This window comes from Leptonotus elevatus, chromosome 2, assembly GCF_054856555.1.
Source record: "Leptonotus elevatus isolate MCC_2025b chromosome 2, RoL_Lele_1.0, whole genome shotgun sequence".
NCBI classification, from domain to species: domain Eukaryota; kingdom Metazoa; phylum Chordata; class Actinopteri; order Syngnathiformes; family Syngnathidae; genus Leptonotus; species Leptonotus elevatus.
The window spans coordinates 37,137,268-37,154,604 of record NC_141240.1 but is presented as its reverse complement, the minus strand read 5'-3'; the positions used below and the strand labels follow the sequence as shown (position 1 = coordinate 37,154,604).

At 41.9% G+C, this 17,337-nt stretch overlaps 1 protein-coding gene and 1 non-coding gene across 4 annotated transcripts; both read left to right on the top strand.

The window, feature by feature from the left end:
- Positions 1-328: 328 nt before the first annotated feature.
- uba1 (ubiquitin-like modifier activating enzyme 1) lies at positions 329-16,650 on the top strand. 3 transcript variants are annotated; one of them, XM_086068800.1, is made up of 26 exons: positions 329-552; positions 3,081-3,197; positions 3,275-3,339; positions 5,542-5,710; positions 6,643-6,777; positions 6,867-6,973; positions 7,048-7,138; positions 7,229-7,361; positions 7,444-7,541; positions 7,635-7,781; positions 7,927-8,103; positions 8,206-8,313; positions 8,403-8,483; positions 9,090-9,242; positions 9,317-9,482; positions 9,562-9,758; positions 9,849-9,913; positions 11,850-12,045; positions 12,755-12,829; positions 12,913-13,102; positions 13,186-13,271; positions 13,356-13,448; positions 13,537-13,728; positions 13,992-14,093; positions 14,173-14,273; positions 15,897-16,650. In XM_086068800.1, the coding sequence occupies exons 2-26, from the start codon at positions 3,081-3,083 to the stop codon at positions 16,030-16,032; spliced, it is 3,180 nt and encodes a 1,059-aa protein (XP_085924926.1). In that variant the 5' UTR covers positions 329-552; the 3' UTR covers positions 16,033-16,650. The 3 variants fall into 3 exon arrangements, with proteins under 3 accessions (XP_085924926.1, XP_085924927.1, XP_085924925.1); XM_086068801.1 differs by lacking the exon at positions 329-552 and adding an exon at positions 1,739-1,989; XM_086068799.1 differs by lacking the exon at positions 329-552 and adding an exon at positions 2,417-2,571.
- Positions 13,795-13,915, top strand: LOC147179851 (small nucleolar RNA U6-53/MBII-28). The gene has a single exon (XR_015094281.1). It is a non-coding gene; the product is annotated as a small nucleolar RNA U6-53/MBII-28 (small nucleolar RNA).
- Positions 16,651-17,337: the final 687 nt, after the last annotated feature.

Below are 17,337 nucleotides of genomic sequence, written 5' to 3'. Positions count from 1 at the left end.
AGTCTATAATAATGACCGTGACAGTAATACAGTATATACAGACTACATATCCCATCAGGCTATGCACAAATTTTGGATTAAACCATCATTTTGAGGACACGGGTGTGGAAAAATATACGTGGCGGTAAACAATGCAAATGCGATTTAATTACAGTCAAGTATCCAACTTGATTGATTTAGAACTATCCTTTTGATTCACCATCTATAACAATTGCAATCCAATCTTGAAGTAGGGCATACAAAAAAAGCCTTTCATTGACGCTTTTGAAAGGGTAAGGTGGTTGCGTCTGTAACGTGCACATGTTGCTGCTTTGCTTTGCTTTCTACTGAAATAGTGAGGGGGGGGGGGCCGCTTAAGCAAGCGAGCACCGGGCAGCGAGTGCGAGTCGTCCAGCGGAAAAACTCACGCAGAGCCCGCCACCGTGACACACTTTCCCTCACTGCAATCAACAGCGGCGGTCAATTGTCACGCGCTTTGTTCGGACTTTTTCTTTTCTACAGGTCGATTTTTTTTTTTAATATTACAGACCAGGCAGAGTAATATCGGATGTGGTAAGTTGTGCATACTTGTGGAAGCTTCTCGTCAATGCTAGCCCGAGCTAAATGGCTCATGTTAGCAAGCTAACGAAGATAGCGGCACGAGATGGGAAAAGTCATTGGGTGGCTAGATAGCTCGAAGGCTAAGTGCACACTCGCTAACAACTACGCAGTCGGTTTATCTGCGTTATTGCTAGAACGCCGCGCAAATTTAGTTCTCCGCTTAAGAATAATCGCGATCAAGTCTGTCCTTTAAGAATATGGACGTTCCCTTGAGTTATTTATGATTTGGTATCTTCATTCTACCTGGGGATCAATTTGCTGGCTACATTAATGTGCTAAAAGTTAAGCACATACTCATTTGCATGAAGCTATGTCTGCCAGAATCTGCTGGGAGTATCTAATGGAAATGTTTTCGATTGCGAGGAAAACGTTAGATAAACATGCAACGACGTGAATCGAAACGCGATCAGAACGCCGAGCATCTTCTCGAGCATGCCAACTTATGCTGCCTGCGTGTTGTGTGACATTGTATTAATATTTTCTGCCACGGCGACACCAAAAGACGTTGTTTAAATCATGTTGCGCTGAAAATAGTAGAAGACAAGTAAGACGCATGTGTGCCGGAGAATGTGCGGCCCACACGTCCGTGAGCCTTTGTCATTCAGAAGGCAAGCACCCCCTCCCCCAATACTCTTCTTCAGCTATGAACGTTCATCACCCCTAACCTCTACTTGGCCGGCCGATGACTCAGAGGGCTCGAGCATCGATGTGGCTCCCAATCACTCTCGATTTACATTGTTTGGTGGAACTCCTGGCAAGTTTTTTGCCCTCAGATTAAATATGCATACAGTGTAGCAGAGGTACAAAACGTGCATTCTTGTGTGTTATAATTGTCCACAATGAAGCTAATTGCTGACACAAATATGATGTGCTTTTAATGGTTCGATCGCTTTTCACTTTGCTCGATTGCAAATATTTAGTGATACTTGGCCGTAAATGGCTTGGCCGGTACAGTAGATGCTGCAGTTGATTGTACAGTAAGTGCAAGTACTACTTTGCATGCGGCCGTGTCACGAGGAGGCGGGGCGAGTAAGTACGCGCAGCCAATGGCGCGCCGGCGTGCGCGAGCAGCGTGCCCCAAGCCAACCTTTCCTGTGGAATATTTCGGGCCGCGCGTCACGCCTTCTCCGCCCCTTTCTCCCCATCTGCCATTTTGGTTTTGTTCCCGTCTGCAGTCGTAAAGCCAGTCAGCAAGCCAGCTATTGCATTGGAGATCCTTCGCATTGCAAGCACATAGTGACTCGACAATCTAGCGCGAGCAGGCCGATCTTTTTACCACATTTTTCTCCCCTCTTCTTTCCGCCCGTCGACATAATTCCGATCGCTGACATCTGAACGGAACGGGAGGGGAGCGGGTTCGCATTGGAAAGGCCCCGGGAAGGATTATTGGTAAGAAAGGCGAAATCAATGGGGCGCGAGTGAAGCGGCTAAAGAGCCGAGTTAGCGCAAACGGGTCGTGTGTGTGTGTCGCGCGTTTGACGCCGGATTGTGTCCTCTACCTTTTTAGCATTCGACTCCTCTCGATGTGATCGGAAGCTTTCGTTAAGATCTGCGCTGGTTTGTCGCTTGCCAGGCAAGCTGGTAAAGTTGTGCTCGCGAGGCCGAACGAGGCCTATATAGGCTGTCGCGCTAATGGCGCTGGGCTTTGCTTCTTAACTTATTCATGTTGCCGCTCCGTCCGCTCGCCAAACGACTTAACCGATTAGTGGCACGCAGCCGGTCGCCTCTCGCCGGCCTCCACGAATGTCCTGACGCGCTTTCTGGGGCGTTGTATTAAAGCCTTTGAAGGGACTTCCTCGCTAGCTTTTATCGCGTCGCGCAAATGAGCCAGCGTCAGGGAGAGTGCGGCACATTTTCGCTTTTCAACCGACATCTACTGTTATGCTCAACCGGACTGTGAATTTTGTACTGTACGCCAACTGGCTGCTGTTTTTCTGGGTTGTTCAAGGGTTTCAGAAACTGCTTACCACGGTAAACTGACACTGGTGGAAATGACCGATGGCGTTCGTGACACGACGGTGATGTTTCCGACACGCTGCGGCCTGTTTGGGGCGTATTTTAACTGGTCATTAGCCCGAATAGACTCGTCCTTTCGGTCTTGTGGCCACACCTGCGAAGTCATTGTCAAGTGTTAACCGCAGTGAAGTTTGAATGATTCAGCGTTTTAAACGGTCCCTCTTCCAAATCCAGGTCTCGTACAATAGAGCCCCATAAACAAGGGGGACCTGTGCCATGCATGAAGGCGGCACATAATGCTGCTATTCATAGCTCTTCCTAGGTTCGCTGTGTTGTCTAGCAGATTTGTCGTTGGCTCAAAGCCAGGCCAGCTGCTCTCTGGATGAGAAATCCCTTCTCGCCAAAATAACAAGATTTCTATCCTATCTAGATGAATTCACATCATCCGTTATTTAGCAGCCATTTCCCCATGTCGATTGTTCTGCATTGAAAATGATCTCGATTCAATTTTGGGTGACCCGCAGATGTCCAGCCCCCCGTTGTCCAAGAAACGTCGCTTGTCAGGAACAGAGACGAAGACGGGATCCCACTGCTCCTCCTCAAACTCTGTCAGAACTGATTTGTCCCACACACCTGCCAACGTAAGCACTTACTGGCGATAACGAGTCAAAAATAGCCATTTAAACATTTTCACTATTGTGCGTTACTCTCTGTGCAGGGCATGGCTAAGAATGGCAATGACGCTGTCGCTGAGATTGATGAAGGCCTGTACTCCAGACAACTGTAAGTCTTCATTTTCCCTCTCAGAATGGTTGTGCTTATTGGACCTTAGTCAATATCAGCGTACTGTAAATTACCTTTGAGACTTACCCGTTTCAGCAAAAGAAAGCACATGCAAATGGAAAAAACTGGCCTTGCTGTCAGTATGGTGAATTTTGACTCTTACCATTTAATGAGCACACATAGCAACATGATTTAGTTGGCAACAGGGGCGTCACTAGGTTTCATGGAAAAGGAGGGGTTTCGCCCCAAGGACAGGGCTGGGCAAACTCGGTCCTCGAGGGCCGGAGTCCTGCAGGTTTGGGATGTTTCCCTTCTCCAACACAGCTGATATATGATCAGCTCATCAGCAAGCTCTGCATAAGCCTGGTAACGATCCTGTTGATTGGAAGAGGGGAAACCTCCAAACCCTGCAGGACCGAGTTTGCCCGCCCCTGCCCTCGGAGATGCACAGATGGACAGATTTAAAAGGAATACAATAAAAGTTAGTCATTATTAGACTTGAAGTGTTATTTCCGTCAATATTTAAATATGGTGCACAAACACATGGAGCATTTTTATAAAATGAACCAAAAATATATACAGTGTACTAAAAAACTATGCCAAAAAAGTTAACTGTGTTGTCAGTGAGTCTTTCATTTTCATTTAAGATACATTGAATTAATTATTAACTGATCAACATAGAAGCAAATGACATGAATTTGTCTCAAAGCACAGTAACTGTTTGCTCCCAAATACTTCTGAAGTCATACGTTACATTTCAGTGCATATGTGACTGGAAGGAAAACTTTACTCAATGACTTCTAAATTAAATGTGAAAGTAATATTAAAATGTAAATATTTTTTTTCAGTGTTAAAAACTTATCTTTGTCGCCATGCCTATGATTGAGATCTTTAAAAGTTTTTAACCCCAAATTATTTTTCTTACACCAGGTTTTATTTATTTTCGTCATCTCTAAAATGTAAACATTTATTTCCGTACTTTGTAGGTAGGTGTCTTTAGTTCTTATGAGTTTTTTTTTTTGTTTTTGCTTTAAAATATTGTACTTTTAATTATGTAAAGCAGACAGTTTCCTTGTGCATGATGTGCTATAGCTGCCTGCTCGAAATTTGTTTTAAATATCTCTACTTTCTGACATTACTCTCAGGTTAAATTAGTCTTAAATGATGCACCTTGAATAACAAGTTTCATATTCATATTGAGTTTTATATAATTTTTACTCTCACTGTCTACACTCACATCTCCAGTAGGTATCGCTCCACACTTGCTCTCTCTACTCATCGTGCTGTTGCCTACAATTCAACATGGGTGGAGGATTAGTATTGTCAATTATATTATTATCATCATCCACTGATGACAACCATAAGTGAATGATCTTTTTACTTTAGTGTAAATTCAAGCATACATTTCCCTCTTAAAAACCAGCTTCATCTGTATATCAGCCAGGAACTGCACATGCATTGTATTAATTAGACAATATAGCATGGGACTTTTTGCTGTTAGCTTGGCCAGCTAACTAATTATTACTACCAGCAGACAGTGATGATGACTTACTTTCTCCTTCAGAAACTTTCTTCCTTGTATCCATCATGACTCCCTTTCTTAGCCTTGATAGACAATGGACGCTAATACCGGCAGGTTAAGAGCAAGCAAACAAACAGGAAATCATGGAATGGATTATCAGCAATAAGGAAGTTCAAGTGGAATGGATTAGAATTGGAGAACAAAACATGACAAGGGCTCTCGCTAGCTACAGTACTATTGAAGTGAAGAAAATCAATTGATTTCTGATCATACAAGTAATTAAGTCAATCTGTCACATTATTTTCCTCAATGTTGCTTGTAGTTAGCATTATTGAAACACTTGGCTGACAGGCACGTTCGTTCAACTGCAAGCATGGTCGCAGTCGACGACGCAGTGAAAACATGCACTGGATTATTACTAATAAGGACGTTTTTCGACGTGATTTAGGGGATTGGATTGGATAATGACACACGAGAAGTGACTTACACTTGGAAGTAAAGGGAAAACAACTGATTTTATGATTATATTTACATGAATGAGGTTATGTGCCTGAATATTTAGTTCATTTCAAGTCTGTATACTATATATTCAAGTTTAAAAATATATATTTTTAGTAAATGTCTGACGAGGTCACCAATGGCACTTCATGGTGACATTGGCCCACCTATTCCCTCTTCAGGTACGTGCTGGGCCACGCTGCAATGAAACGCATGCAAAACTCCAATGTCCTCATCTCCGGTATGAGAGGTCTCGGAGTGGAGATCGCCAAGAACGTCATTCTCGGGGGAGTTCGAAGTGTCACTGTGCACGATCAGGCTGTTGCAGAATGGAGAGACCTCTCTTCTCAGGTGAGTGGAGTCTTCTTGTAACAGTTTGCTCACGTTTTAATTGTAACTGATTCGATTACAATCTGGTGAAGTTTAATACTCAATTTGATCTCTTATGATTTACACATAGTGCTTTGTGATCTAATGAGAATTTATCCGGAACTATGTGAGAATTCATAACCATGCTCAGACATGGTTAACTCGCCACATTGAACATGTCATTTTGCCATCTCAAAGTAGCACTTAAGATGATTATTTTTCAAATGTGAATGTTAATCAAAATTAATTTATAAAAATAAGCGAACAAACATGTCCTAAAGAAAAAACAAATTAATTTTAAAAAAGCACGTCCGAAAGAAAAAATGAATAAAAAACGAGCATGTCCGAAATAAAAACCGAATTGATAAAAACAAGCATGTCCGAAATGAAAACCGAATTGATAAAAACAAGCATGTTCGAAAGGAAAAATTAACAATGAAAACAAGCATGTCCGAAAGGAAAACTGAATTGATAAAAACTAGCATGTCCGAAAGGAAAACTGAATTACAAAAACAAACATGTCCGAAAGGAAGTATGGATAAAAACAAACAAACAAACATGTGCGGAAGGAAGGAAGAATTAACAACAATTTAATTTGTGTTACTGTGCGCATATCCTATTGATTTGCACAAACAAGCTTTGTACCGTTTTCATTCCAAACAAAATGCCGCTGCAAAATTGCCCCTCAATTACTGTGAAAGACTGACCCAAATTTATCAGTCGGTAGCCTCTGGTTGAATCGTAATTATAGTTGAGCTCAGGCCAGTTTTAGGAACTCATTAAAGGAAGCTTTCCGTTGAATCATGAGCAAACCTTTCTTTATGGTCAATTGATACTACTAGTGTTCTATCATATAGAAGAGAGTGCATGTAGATGTTGTGTGGAATTTATGATTTTGTTGTTTTTGCACGTAGTTTTATATACGAGAGGAGGATCTGGGGAAGAACAGAGCAGAAGTTAGTCAGTCCCGTCTGGCAGAACTCAACAGCTATGTCCCTGTGACAGCATACACGGGTGCACTCACAGAAGACTTCCTGACTAAGTTCCAGGTATAAGCTGTTATTTTATTTTTCATTTTATTTTTAACTTAAATGTTATAGTGTGGAAAAGTAAGAATGTGAACTGTTTGTAACACCAGGTTGTAGTGCTTACAAGTTCCACCCTTGAGGAGCAGCAAAAAGTTGGAGAGTTCTGCCACAGCAAAGGCATTAAGATCATCATTGCAGACACTCGAGGCCTGTTTGGGTAAGATCCCGAACATTCTTTATTGGACTTCCACGATGTGTCTGATGCTGCCTGACACATCAATTCTTTTGTAGCCAGCTTTTTTGTGACTTTGGCGAGGAGATGATAGTGCATGACACAAATGGAGAACAGCCACTGAGCGCCATGATTTCCATGATCACAAAGGTTAGTGCTTCCAGCTTGCTTTGTTTACCAAATTACAATTTAATTTCAGGAGTAACGTCAATGTTAATTGTTGACCAAAATTTTCTCCAGGACAATCCAGGTGTTGTGACTTGCCTGGATGAGGCTCGGCACGGTTTTGAGAATGGAGACTTTGTAACCTTTTCAGAGATTCATGGAATGACCGAGCTCAACGGCTGCCTGCCGGTCGAGATCAAAGTTCTGGGTATGGCCTTTTTGTGTTTCTATGATTTGATATTGGTCTTGTGATGAACATCACTTGATTGACGTGGTCTGTCTCTGTCCAGGTCCATACACCTTCAGTATTTGTGACACATCAGGATTTATAGACTATATTAGAGGAGGAATTGTTTCCCAGGTCAAGATGCCCAAGAAGTTCACTTTTGTAAGTAGAGTTGGAGTGGCAAAACCAGAAATGAGAACTGTCAAATGGCTGTTAGAGTGAAATTTCCATCTTGTATTGATCTTTGCACTGTAGAAATCAATTTCCTCCTCCATGGCTGAACCAGAGTTCATAATGACAGACTTTGGCAAGTTTGAGCGTCCTGCACAATTACATGTGGGCTTTCAGGCCATCCACGCCTTTCAGAAGAAAAACAACCGCCTGCCTGCACCATGGAAACAGGTAATCATGTTAGCGACAGTAGCACGAGGACCCCAAGGCGATTTTTCAATTGCGACAATTTGACTTACTGCGCATTTGTCATTGTTTGGTTGGATTTTATCTGACATTACAACACCCAACTGACCTTGTCGACTTTGCCATTCAGGCCGACGGTGAAGAAATGTTGACATTGGCCAAGGAGCTGAACGCTGCTCAGTCTGGATCAGCTAAAGTAGAGCAGCTTGATGAGGCGCTCATCAAAAAGCTGTGCTATGTCTCTGCTGGGGACCTGGCGCCTGTCAACGCATTCATCGGTGGTCTGGCTGCACAGGAAGTGATGAAGGTCATTTGGGAGCTGTTTGCTTACCTTTGAACTCTGCCTCGACTGCAATTATTTGCATATGTTCATGTTTTTTCACTTTCTTCTGTGTGCTGGTTGTTTTAGGCATGCACAGGAAAATTTATGCCCATTATGCAGTGGTTGTACTTTGATGCATTGGAGTGCCTGGCAGAAGAGGAGGGAGTTGTACTCACAGAGGAAGAGTGTGCCCCTGTACGTGTTATCAATCAAATACCACATAAATAAGGATCATGAGTGTAGTGTAATGCTAACCAACGGGTTTTTTTTCTTCCCTCCCCTAGAGGAACAGTCGGTACGATGGACAGATTGCAGTATTTGGCACCAAGCTGCAGAATTTGCTTGCCAAGCAACGCTACTTCCTGGTGAGTCTGTGATTTTGTCCACTGGCATTAATGGCCTTGTTTAGCTGAAGCAGATTGAAATAGCAGGTTTGGTGACTGCAAATGCAACAATGAAATGGTCCACATGAAGACTTGAGACTAATTGTAGCCGCAAAGTGAGAATTGCTAAAACAGGGTTTCTGCAGGTCATTAAAAAGGCATTGCATATGTTCAGAGGGACTAAAAATTTAAGTGATGTAAAACATTGTTGTTTATACAAGATTGTGAATCACTATAAAACAATTTAGCAACAATAAATGTGATAAAAATATGTAGTTGTGGTCACTGGTGACTAGTTTTATTTTACAGTGAAGTCTCTGAGTTGCTTCATGTTCCAAATGCCAATTGCTCTGAATTTAAGAAAATGTCCGCTTTATGTCAATGTCCAACATGAAACACTAATGCTATCTATTGGCAAAAAATTACCTCAACACAAATCTGAGTCGATGTTTGAGACACTTCTCTCAACTGTTTGTTTAGTATATATTATACTATATATATATATATATTTTTTTAAACTTGAAGCCGCTATCAATTACTATAAAATCACTGTTTGGTTGGACAATGCCTTACTGACCTAACTTGCAGGTCGGCGCTGGTGCTATTGGCTGTGAGCTCTTAAAAAACTTTGCCATGATTGGACTCGCTAGTGGCGAAGGCGAAGTCATCGTGACAGATATGGACACCATCGAGAAGTCTAACCTGAACAGACAGTTCCTCTTCCGACAATCAGACGTTACGGTAGGTTTCGTCTCCTGCGTATTTCTATCAGCTCGCAAACATGTCAGTTGCTCACGTCTTTGTGTGGTCAATAGAAAATGAAAAGTGACACAGCTGCAGCAGCAGTCAAACAGATGAACCCCTCCATCAAGATCACTGGACACCAGAACAGGGTGGGCCCCGACACAGAGAGAGTCTACGATGATGACTTCTTTGAAAGCCTTGACGGAGTAGCCAATGCACTGGACAATGTTGATGCTCGTACGTAACCGTATTGTCTTTCTTCCGCCCTTACCTTGCATCTGTGTTTTTTTAATTAATTTTTTGTTTTTTTGTCCAGGTTTGTACATGGATCGGAGGTGTGTGTACTACCGTAAACCCTTACTGGAGTCCGGTACTCTGGGTACCAAAGGTAACGTTCAAGTCGTGATCCCCTTCCTTACGGAGTCGTACAGCTCGAGCCAGGATCCACCCGAGAAGTCCATCCCCATCTGTACCCTCAAGAATTTCCCAAACGCCATTGAGCACACACTCCAAGTGAGTAAACGTGCACAATAGCTGCACTTGAGGAGAAACATTGTTTGACTCGGGCCAATCGTTGATGTGGTCTCCACTTGTTCTATTTAGTGGGCGCGCGATGAGTTCGAGGGGCTTTTCAAGCAGACACCGGAGAATGCTGTGCAGTACCTTTCGTAAGTTGACTTCTCGGGCATCACTTTTGTTGCTTTGTCTTTTCTTTGTGGTGAACTTGTCTGCTGCCCAGGGCTTTTCTCTTTTGGTCTTACATAGTTTTTTCCATTAAAAGTGCTTGCTTGTGCAGAAATTGAATGAGTCTGTTGCAAAGAACCACTGTCTTCAAGATTTGTAATTGCTTTTCCACAGCACTGTTGTTTCAATTCAAAAATCACTTCTCAGTAGTGGTGCAACGGATCATCATTGATCCGTGGTCTGTTCGAATCGCCCACGTTCCGTAGATTGGGGGGGTGGGGGGGACAGTGCACGTTCACAACGGACACTATTGAGACATGTCATGGAAGCTGAAATATACTCCACATAACACGCTAAACCTAACTTCAAATTAAGTTGACCTAATACATTAATGTCAATGCAAATACCCTTTGTACACTTTTACTTTGAAGTTGTCCCACGTCGTGGCATGATGGCTGACTTGACTTCCCTTTTAGATGTTTAGGAGTTCTTTATCGTAGTTTTGATTGGCATTAAAGTTGTGACCAACATCAACACGCTATCCCGAACTCGTATTACATCGCTGATTTAGGATTCTAAGAAACCACTAATTATACCGTCATTGTATGTATGATGCGCAGAAGTCTCCGAGGTAAATGGCTAGCGGCTAACTGTTAGCATTACCAACGAGTGTCTAGCTGATAGCTGTGAGTTTGACAGCTTGTACCCGATGTTTAAAGGAAAGGGAATGTGACTTAAATTGCACTTTTGAGGTCTTTTCATAATTATAAAAAAAAAAATAATATATATACACAACTTGCTCATTTATTTTATAAAACGCAAAAAAAAACCACATTCAACTCAAAATTTCAAACATAGCCGTTTAGATTTTAGGAACGCAACTTTAATCTGTTAATACTTTATTTTACACATGGACCATGTATAAAATAAGAATGTTTTTGCCTTATGTTGCACTTAAAGTTAAGAGCTATATTATCCGAAAGGGATATTATATTATTAAAGGGCTATATTGTACGATCCATGGCTCAAATCAGTGATCCAACCCGAACAGTGATTTTTGTGATCCGTTGCACCACTACTTCTCAGTAATGTCATACAAGAGACACGGTTAGAGTTGAGTTCTAATTCTAATAAAGGAGAAGCAATTTTTCATGCCTACTAGTCAATGCAACAGTCAGTGCGTTGTACAGAACTCTTTCTTTCTTTCTTTAAACATTGAATAGTAATAGTCATATAAATCACATTGATTTGCCTAAAAGGGTGCTTTTGTTAAATAAATAAAAAAGAAAGTAGTATTGGCTGGATTTTAAAATAGTACGCGAAAGGAATTCAAATGTTTGATGTCAAGTAAAAACATTAGGTGATGAGCTGCTATTACTACCGCTAGGATATATGCTCTTATGCAGATTAGTACTGCACATCCTTAAATTAAAAGGGTGGGTTTGATTCCTTGGGCAAGGGCAAGTCTTTACAGATTGACCCCGTGAACTCCTCTGATCGTCATCAGGGTCATTATGAGCTGAAAAAAAAGCATTTATTGTTCACTATTTATTTTTCACTTGTTTTTGCCATGTGTTAATAAAATTAAAGTTAATTCAGAACTGTATTTCACTGAATATTTCTGCTTATTGGTATTTTCCAACGCAAGTCTGCATACGACGAGAAATTCCTCTTTTCTCTCTTTTCTTACGCCCCCTCCCTTTTTTTTTTTTTTACCGTTCTCCCCACATACCTGGCCAATAAAGATGATTCTAATTCTGAAATTGTAGCCAAAACCAACAAAAGAGTGGGTTCAAAACGTTTTTTTTCCTACTACACCAATGAGTTTGTTTTTCTTTAATCAACTTTTTCATGTTTGCTAACAGTATTTTTCTGGAGCGCTGTGACTAACATTTTGTGTTGGTCGACATTGTCTTGCAGCGATCCCAAGTTCATGGAGCGCACCATGAAACTTCCCGGAGGTCAGTCAGCCGAGTTGTTGGAGGCTGTTTACAAGAGTCTGGTGACCGACTGCCCCCACAGTTTTGCCACCTGCGTAGCCTGGGCACGCAACCACTGGCAGTGCCAATACAGCAACAACATCCGCCAGCTATTGCACAACTTCCCCCCAGATCAGGTATTCATTTAACTGTGTGTCAGCGGAGCATTTTTCTTTCACCTTGAGTGCACTTAGGAATAATTGGATAATAAAAAAAAGTTGAAGCAAAGTCTCTGCCTCAAAACTTTTACAGGGATCATTTTTCCACATGGACTAATGTTACTGCAGTCGCAAGCACCGCTCTGTGTAGAAATGCTGTAAGTTGTTTCGATGGCGGCAAGAATGACTGAATAAGCATAATGGCCACATTTTGGCATAATTTCACATGTAACAAGGAAGATAAAAGGGCAATGGCTACCACAACTGCACAGCTCCAATCACCAGCGTGAGCTAACGCATATGATAGCAAATGAATATAGCTGATTATTGCTAGTTATTGTAATGGCAGTCAAGGATAGACACAGCTGCCAATGTGCTTGTAATCACTTTATTGAACCATTTGTTCAAGAAAACAAACATGCATATTTTTTTGTTTTTGCCCTATGTCCACCAATCAGTTGTTAAAAGTAGCAATTCTTTGTTGGTGTACCAACCACCACAATAGCTAAACAGTTGAGTCAGTCACATTGTAGGCTTTTGATTGGTCAACAGATTACTTGTCACAGGGGGGGTGGGGGGGGATACAAAATCCTGAATGTTCTATTATTGTTATTGTTGCCATTGTTTGTTGAATTCTTCTTTACTTATAATGCAACATCCATTTGCAATTTGAATTTCTGGCTTTCAGCTAACCAGCTCTGGCGCCCCCTTCTGGTCCGGTCCAAAGAGGTGCCCTCACCCCCTAGAATTTTGCACTAGCAATGTGAGTATGCGCTTGCTATTCTCCCGGCCTGCATGAAGACGGAACCCTAACCCATAACAACGGGAGGTTGGTTTGTCTCGTAGGACCTGCACGTAGACTACGTAATGGCTGCAGCCAACTTGTTTGCCCGGACGTATGGCATAGAAAGCTGCAACGACCGTGCAACTGTGGTCAAGTTCTCACAAGAGGTCGAGGTGCCTACTTTCACGCCACGTTCAGGGGTGAAAATCCACGTCTCTGATCAGGAGCTACAGAATAGTAATTCATCTGTTGGTAAGCAGGCATGATTATAAGTATTAACAATTTCAAAAGTTTTTTTAATTTTAATTAAATAAAGTGTCCTTTTGCTTGAAAAGATGACTCTAGACTAGAGGAGCTGAAGGTCCTGCTGCCTCCCGCTGAGTCCGCTCAATTCAAAATCTGCGCTATTGACTTTGAAAAGGTACCCGGTGGCTTCTCTTTTCTTCTCCAGTGGACTTTTTCCTGTTGGTCATTCAACCTGCTGATTTGTGCTCCCCATCACTAGGATGATGATACCAACTTCCACATGGACTTTATAGTAGCAGCCTCCAACCTGAGAGCAGAGAATTATGACATCCCCCCAACTGACAGACACAATGTGGGTGCTTGCATCTTTGAAATCTTCGCACATCTACTTTGTTGGTTATCGCTTATCGTCAAATTGTCCTCATCCTGCCACCATCCAGAGCAAACTTATAGCTGGCAAGATCATTCCGGCCATCGCCACTACCACCGCTGCTGTGGTGGGTCTGGTGTGCCTCGAGCTCATCAAGATCGTCCAAGGGTGTAAAAAGCTGGAGTTATTTAAGAACGGTTTCATGAATCTGTCGCTGCCGTTCTTCGCCTTCTCTGAGCCCATCGCCGCTCCCAGACATAAGGTAGGATTGCAACACAAGTTTTTACTTGACGCATATCGCTCACCGAAAATTCCCACATGTAATAAGCTCCCATGATGACCCAGCCATGCTAATACCGATGCATCAGGCAGATGCAGTTCATCTGTCTGGGTGCAAGTGCGTTCAACTGCCCTTCTCACACTGACTGTTTCAGTGTGTGCTGAGGAGACAAATTTTCCACCTGCTGTTGGCTACGATTCCGAACGTGGTGACTAATTATCCCGTTTTTTATGTTTTTCTTCCAGTACTATGAAATTGAGTGGACGTTATGGGATCGTTTTGAGGTCAGTGGTTTGCAGCCCAGTGGAGAGGAGATGACACTGCGGCAGTTCCTGGACTACTTTAAAGTATGCTTTCTTCTGGTCAAAGAAACCTTGTTTCTTTGCGCCATTGCACTAAAATTCAAACTTGATTTTGACTTTTAAGAACGAGCACAAGTTGGAGATCACCATGCTTTCTCAGGGAGTGTCCATGCTCTACTCATTCTTCATGCCTGCTGCCAAACTCAGAGAGAGACTTGATCTACCGTGAGTACACCTTATTATGGCTGCAGTGATTCATTTAAATCATTTTCAAAATTGTGTGTATATTGATCATATGATGGCCGTTCACTTAGGGCATTGCTGATTTTTTATTTTATTTGTATATTGCAATTACTCAACTGCACGGCCAGGATAAAGTAAACATTGGTTTGAAGTTTCTTTATCTGAAAAAAGAAACCAATTTTAAAAAGACATACCATAGTGCTAAAGTAAACATTGTTAGCTTATTGAATGTAGTCTACTGTGGCTATTTAGTGTAATCGTTAAAGGTGTATTCAAGGATCTTTGGTCGTTGCGTCTTCCGGGTGGATCATCTTAACAATTGGTTCTCGATCACGTCAATCAATCTGCCATAATGACGTTGTGCGTGCTCGTTCTCGAGTGTTTGTAGCATGTAGCCGCTGAGCTTTGATTCAGCCATCCATCGTTGTAGCTCCACCCATCTCACGGCATACTTTGAAAAATGGCTGAGAGCCGCAAGAGGATTTGTATATGAAGTGAGGCCGGCTGCCGAGACAGATGAAAATGACCTTGCATCTAAATGTCGGGATTTACCTTTTAAAAAATCTACGTTTTTTTCACATCAAAAAGTTTAATTATAGTCTATGTAAAATGTATTTAGGATTTCTGAGTGCATGAACCTTTACTAGGACTAAATATCACTCCCCATTCTTAGTATAGGCGTTTCCCCCAGACGAGCTTGGTAGGATGGTCTTCCACATGCGCATTTGTGACAAACATTTGGCTTCTACTTTTTCGAGAAAATCCTTGAATACACCTTGAACAGGTAGATTACGTATTTCAGTCACTTTACTCAATAAACGGTATCAAAAACGGAGACCAACAGCAGCACGTTATTAGCACACCTGCAGGTACCCTCAACTGATACTTTCTGTACAACACAGTGGCTAATGCTGTAGCCATTAAACAGCTTGGTAATAGTATAGTATAGACAGTGTGTCATTCAACAGACCAGACCTGTTTTTTTTTTACAGGCATACACACATTCACAGTCATAATGTAGACTGTGTGGATGTCGACCAGACAAAAAATAATTCCTGCAACCCACATACATGTATTATTTGTTGCTGATGAAGTTTAAGCATGAAATGTTGACTGTATAAATAATGCAATAAAGACCTGGTCACTAATTTATGGATATTGTCTAATCCGGTGGTGGTCTGGAACGATAAATTAGGTATTACTGCTTGAATAATCTGTTTATCTGGGACAATTTTTTTTCCACAATGGACTAGTGTAACTGCAGTCATATGCGCCAGTACGTGTAGAAATAAGTTGGCGTGATATCCAAAGGTTAAGATCATGTTTGCAAAGTGTACCATGCAATGGCCACAACTCATGCTGAGTCACTCAACACACAGAGGGCTAATGTGTAATTTGACACCCACATCACTCACCAGACCAGGCCCTGCCTTTTGAACAAGCAATGGTGACCTTAAGTGGACAAAAATTATAGCGGCACCTCACATGCATGTTATTAACCTTAGAAAATTGGTACAATACTCTATTCCAAAAATATTTACATTTAAATGTTTTAATTTGCAACCCTCGGAGTCCTGCAATTTTCCTCTCTTCTGTGTCCCGCAGGATGACTGAGATTGTGACCAAGGTTTCGAAGAAGAAGTTGGGCAAGCACGTCAAAGCTCTGGTGTTCGAGTTGTGCTGTAACGACATGACGGACGAAGACGTGGAAGTGCCGTACGTTAGATACACTATTCGCTGAGCTCCACATTGGACCCACCTGAGGGGAGGATGGGGGTTATTGGAGGGAGACAGCGTTTTGTTATGAGGGGTTGGTTGAGATCATTTTGCGGGCGGGGGACTCGGGTGGTTCAGGTCTTCTCAATAGGACAAATGGATCTTTTTTGTTTTCAAGGCCTGTGGTTTGTGTGAACCTGTGCCTCGGTGTACATAGCCCCATTGAGCCGACTCACTGACTGAGGGCGTGTGTGCGATCCACTTGTGCTCAGTACTTTGAGACACGGCTGTTGCAGGGGGCAGGAAACCTGTATATATACCGGACGTCCTGATATTTTGCAGAGCCTCGGGGCTCTGTCAAAGGGGGGGGTGAGGGGGGGAAGCGCCGCACCTCAGCACTCGCTGCAGTGTGTTGAGTGCTGATGCACACGGAATCTGATTTCTTTTTATTTTATGTCTTGGATTTTTTTTTCTCCTGTATTTTATTTTTCAGGGCTAATTAGGGCTCACACAACATATAGATGATAAACTCTTCTCTCTACCGTGTAAACTCTTAATGGCATTACAGTGTAAAAGCAAGGTAATGTATCTTGATATGGGAGCACTTAGCTTGATAGTAAATAAATGTCATATGATCAATTAACTTGAGTGTTTTTTTTTCTTTCTTTCCACCCTTCCAACATTTTGCAGCGATGGTTGTCGTGTGTGTATGTATACATATACAGTAGCGTAGAGGGCAAAAGTTTAGACAAATCTCATTCAATGTGTTTGCTGTTTACTCACTGAAGGCATCAAAACTAAGAACACCCGAGGAGTTATGTACAACAACAAAAAAGGTGAAATAACTGAAAACATGTTTTAGATTTTCTTCAAAATAGCCACCCTTTGCTCTGATCACTGCTTTGCACACTCTTGGCAATCACCTCTGGGAACTCCTTCAATACTGTCGGAAAACTATTTCAGGTGACTACTCTTGAAGCTCATGGAGGAAATCCCAAGAGTGCAAAGAGTTAACTATTTTGAGCGAAACTACAATATAAAACGAAGTTTTCAATTATTTCATCTTTTTTTTTATTATTATATTACTCCGCATGTGTTCATTCATAGTTTTGATGCCTTCAGTGAGAATACAATGTAAATACCGGTAGTCAAGAAAATGCATTGCATGAGAAGGTGTCCAAAATTTTGACCTCGGTGTGTATGTTAAAATCATGGATGTTAAAATCTGATTAAGGCAAAAGACCTCCCATGCTGAATTATGATGGGGGGCTCTTTACATTGTTCAAAATCCTGTCAAAGAAATGGAATCACATGCTTCACATCACAGTAC

Bases quoted from the DNA above. Each gene is read 5' to 3' on its own strand.
- uba1 (XM_086068799.1), top strand. From the start codon at position 2,482: ATGCTCAACCGGACTGTGAATTTTGTACTGTACGCCAACTGGCTGCTG. The intron at 3,198-3,274 runs GTAAGCACTTAC...CTCTCTGTGCAG, and splicing joins TGTCCCACACACCTGCCAAC to GGCATGGCTAAGAATGGCAA. The intron at 7,139-7,228 runs GTTAGTGCTTCC...AATTTTCTCCAG, and splicing joins TGATTTCCATGATCACAAAG to GACAATCCAGGTGTTGTGAC.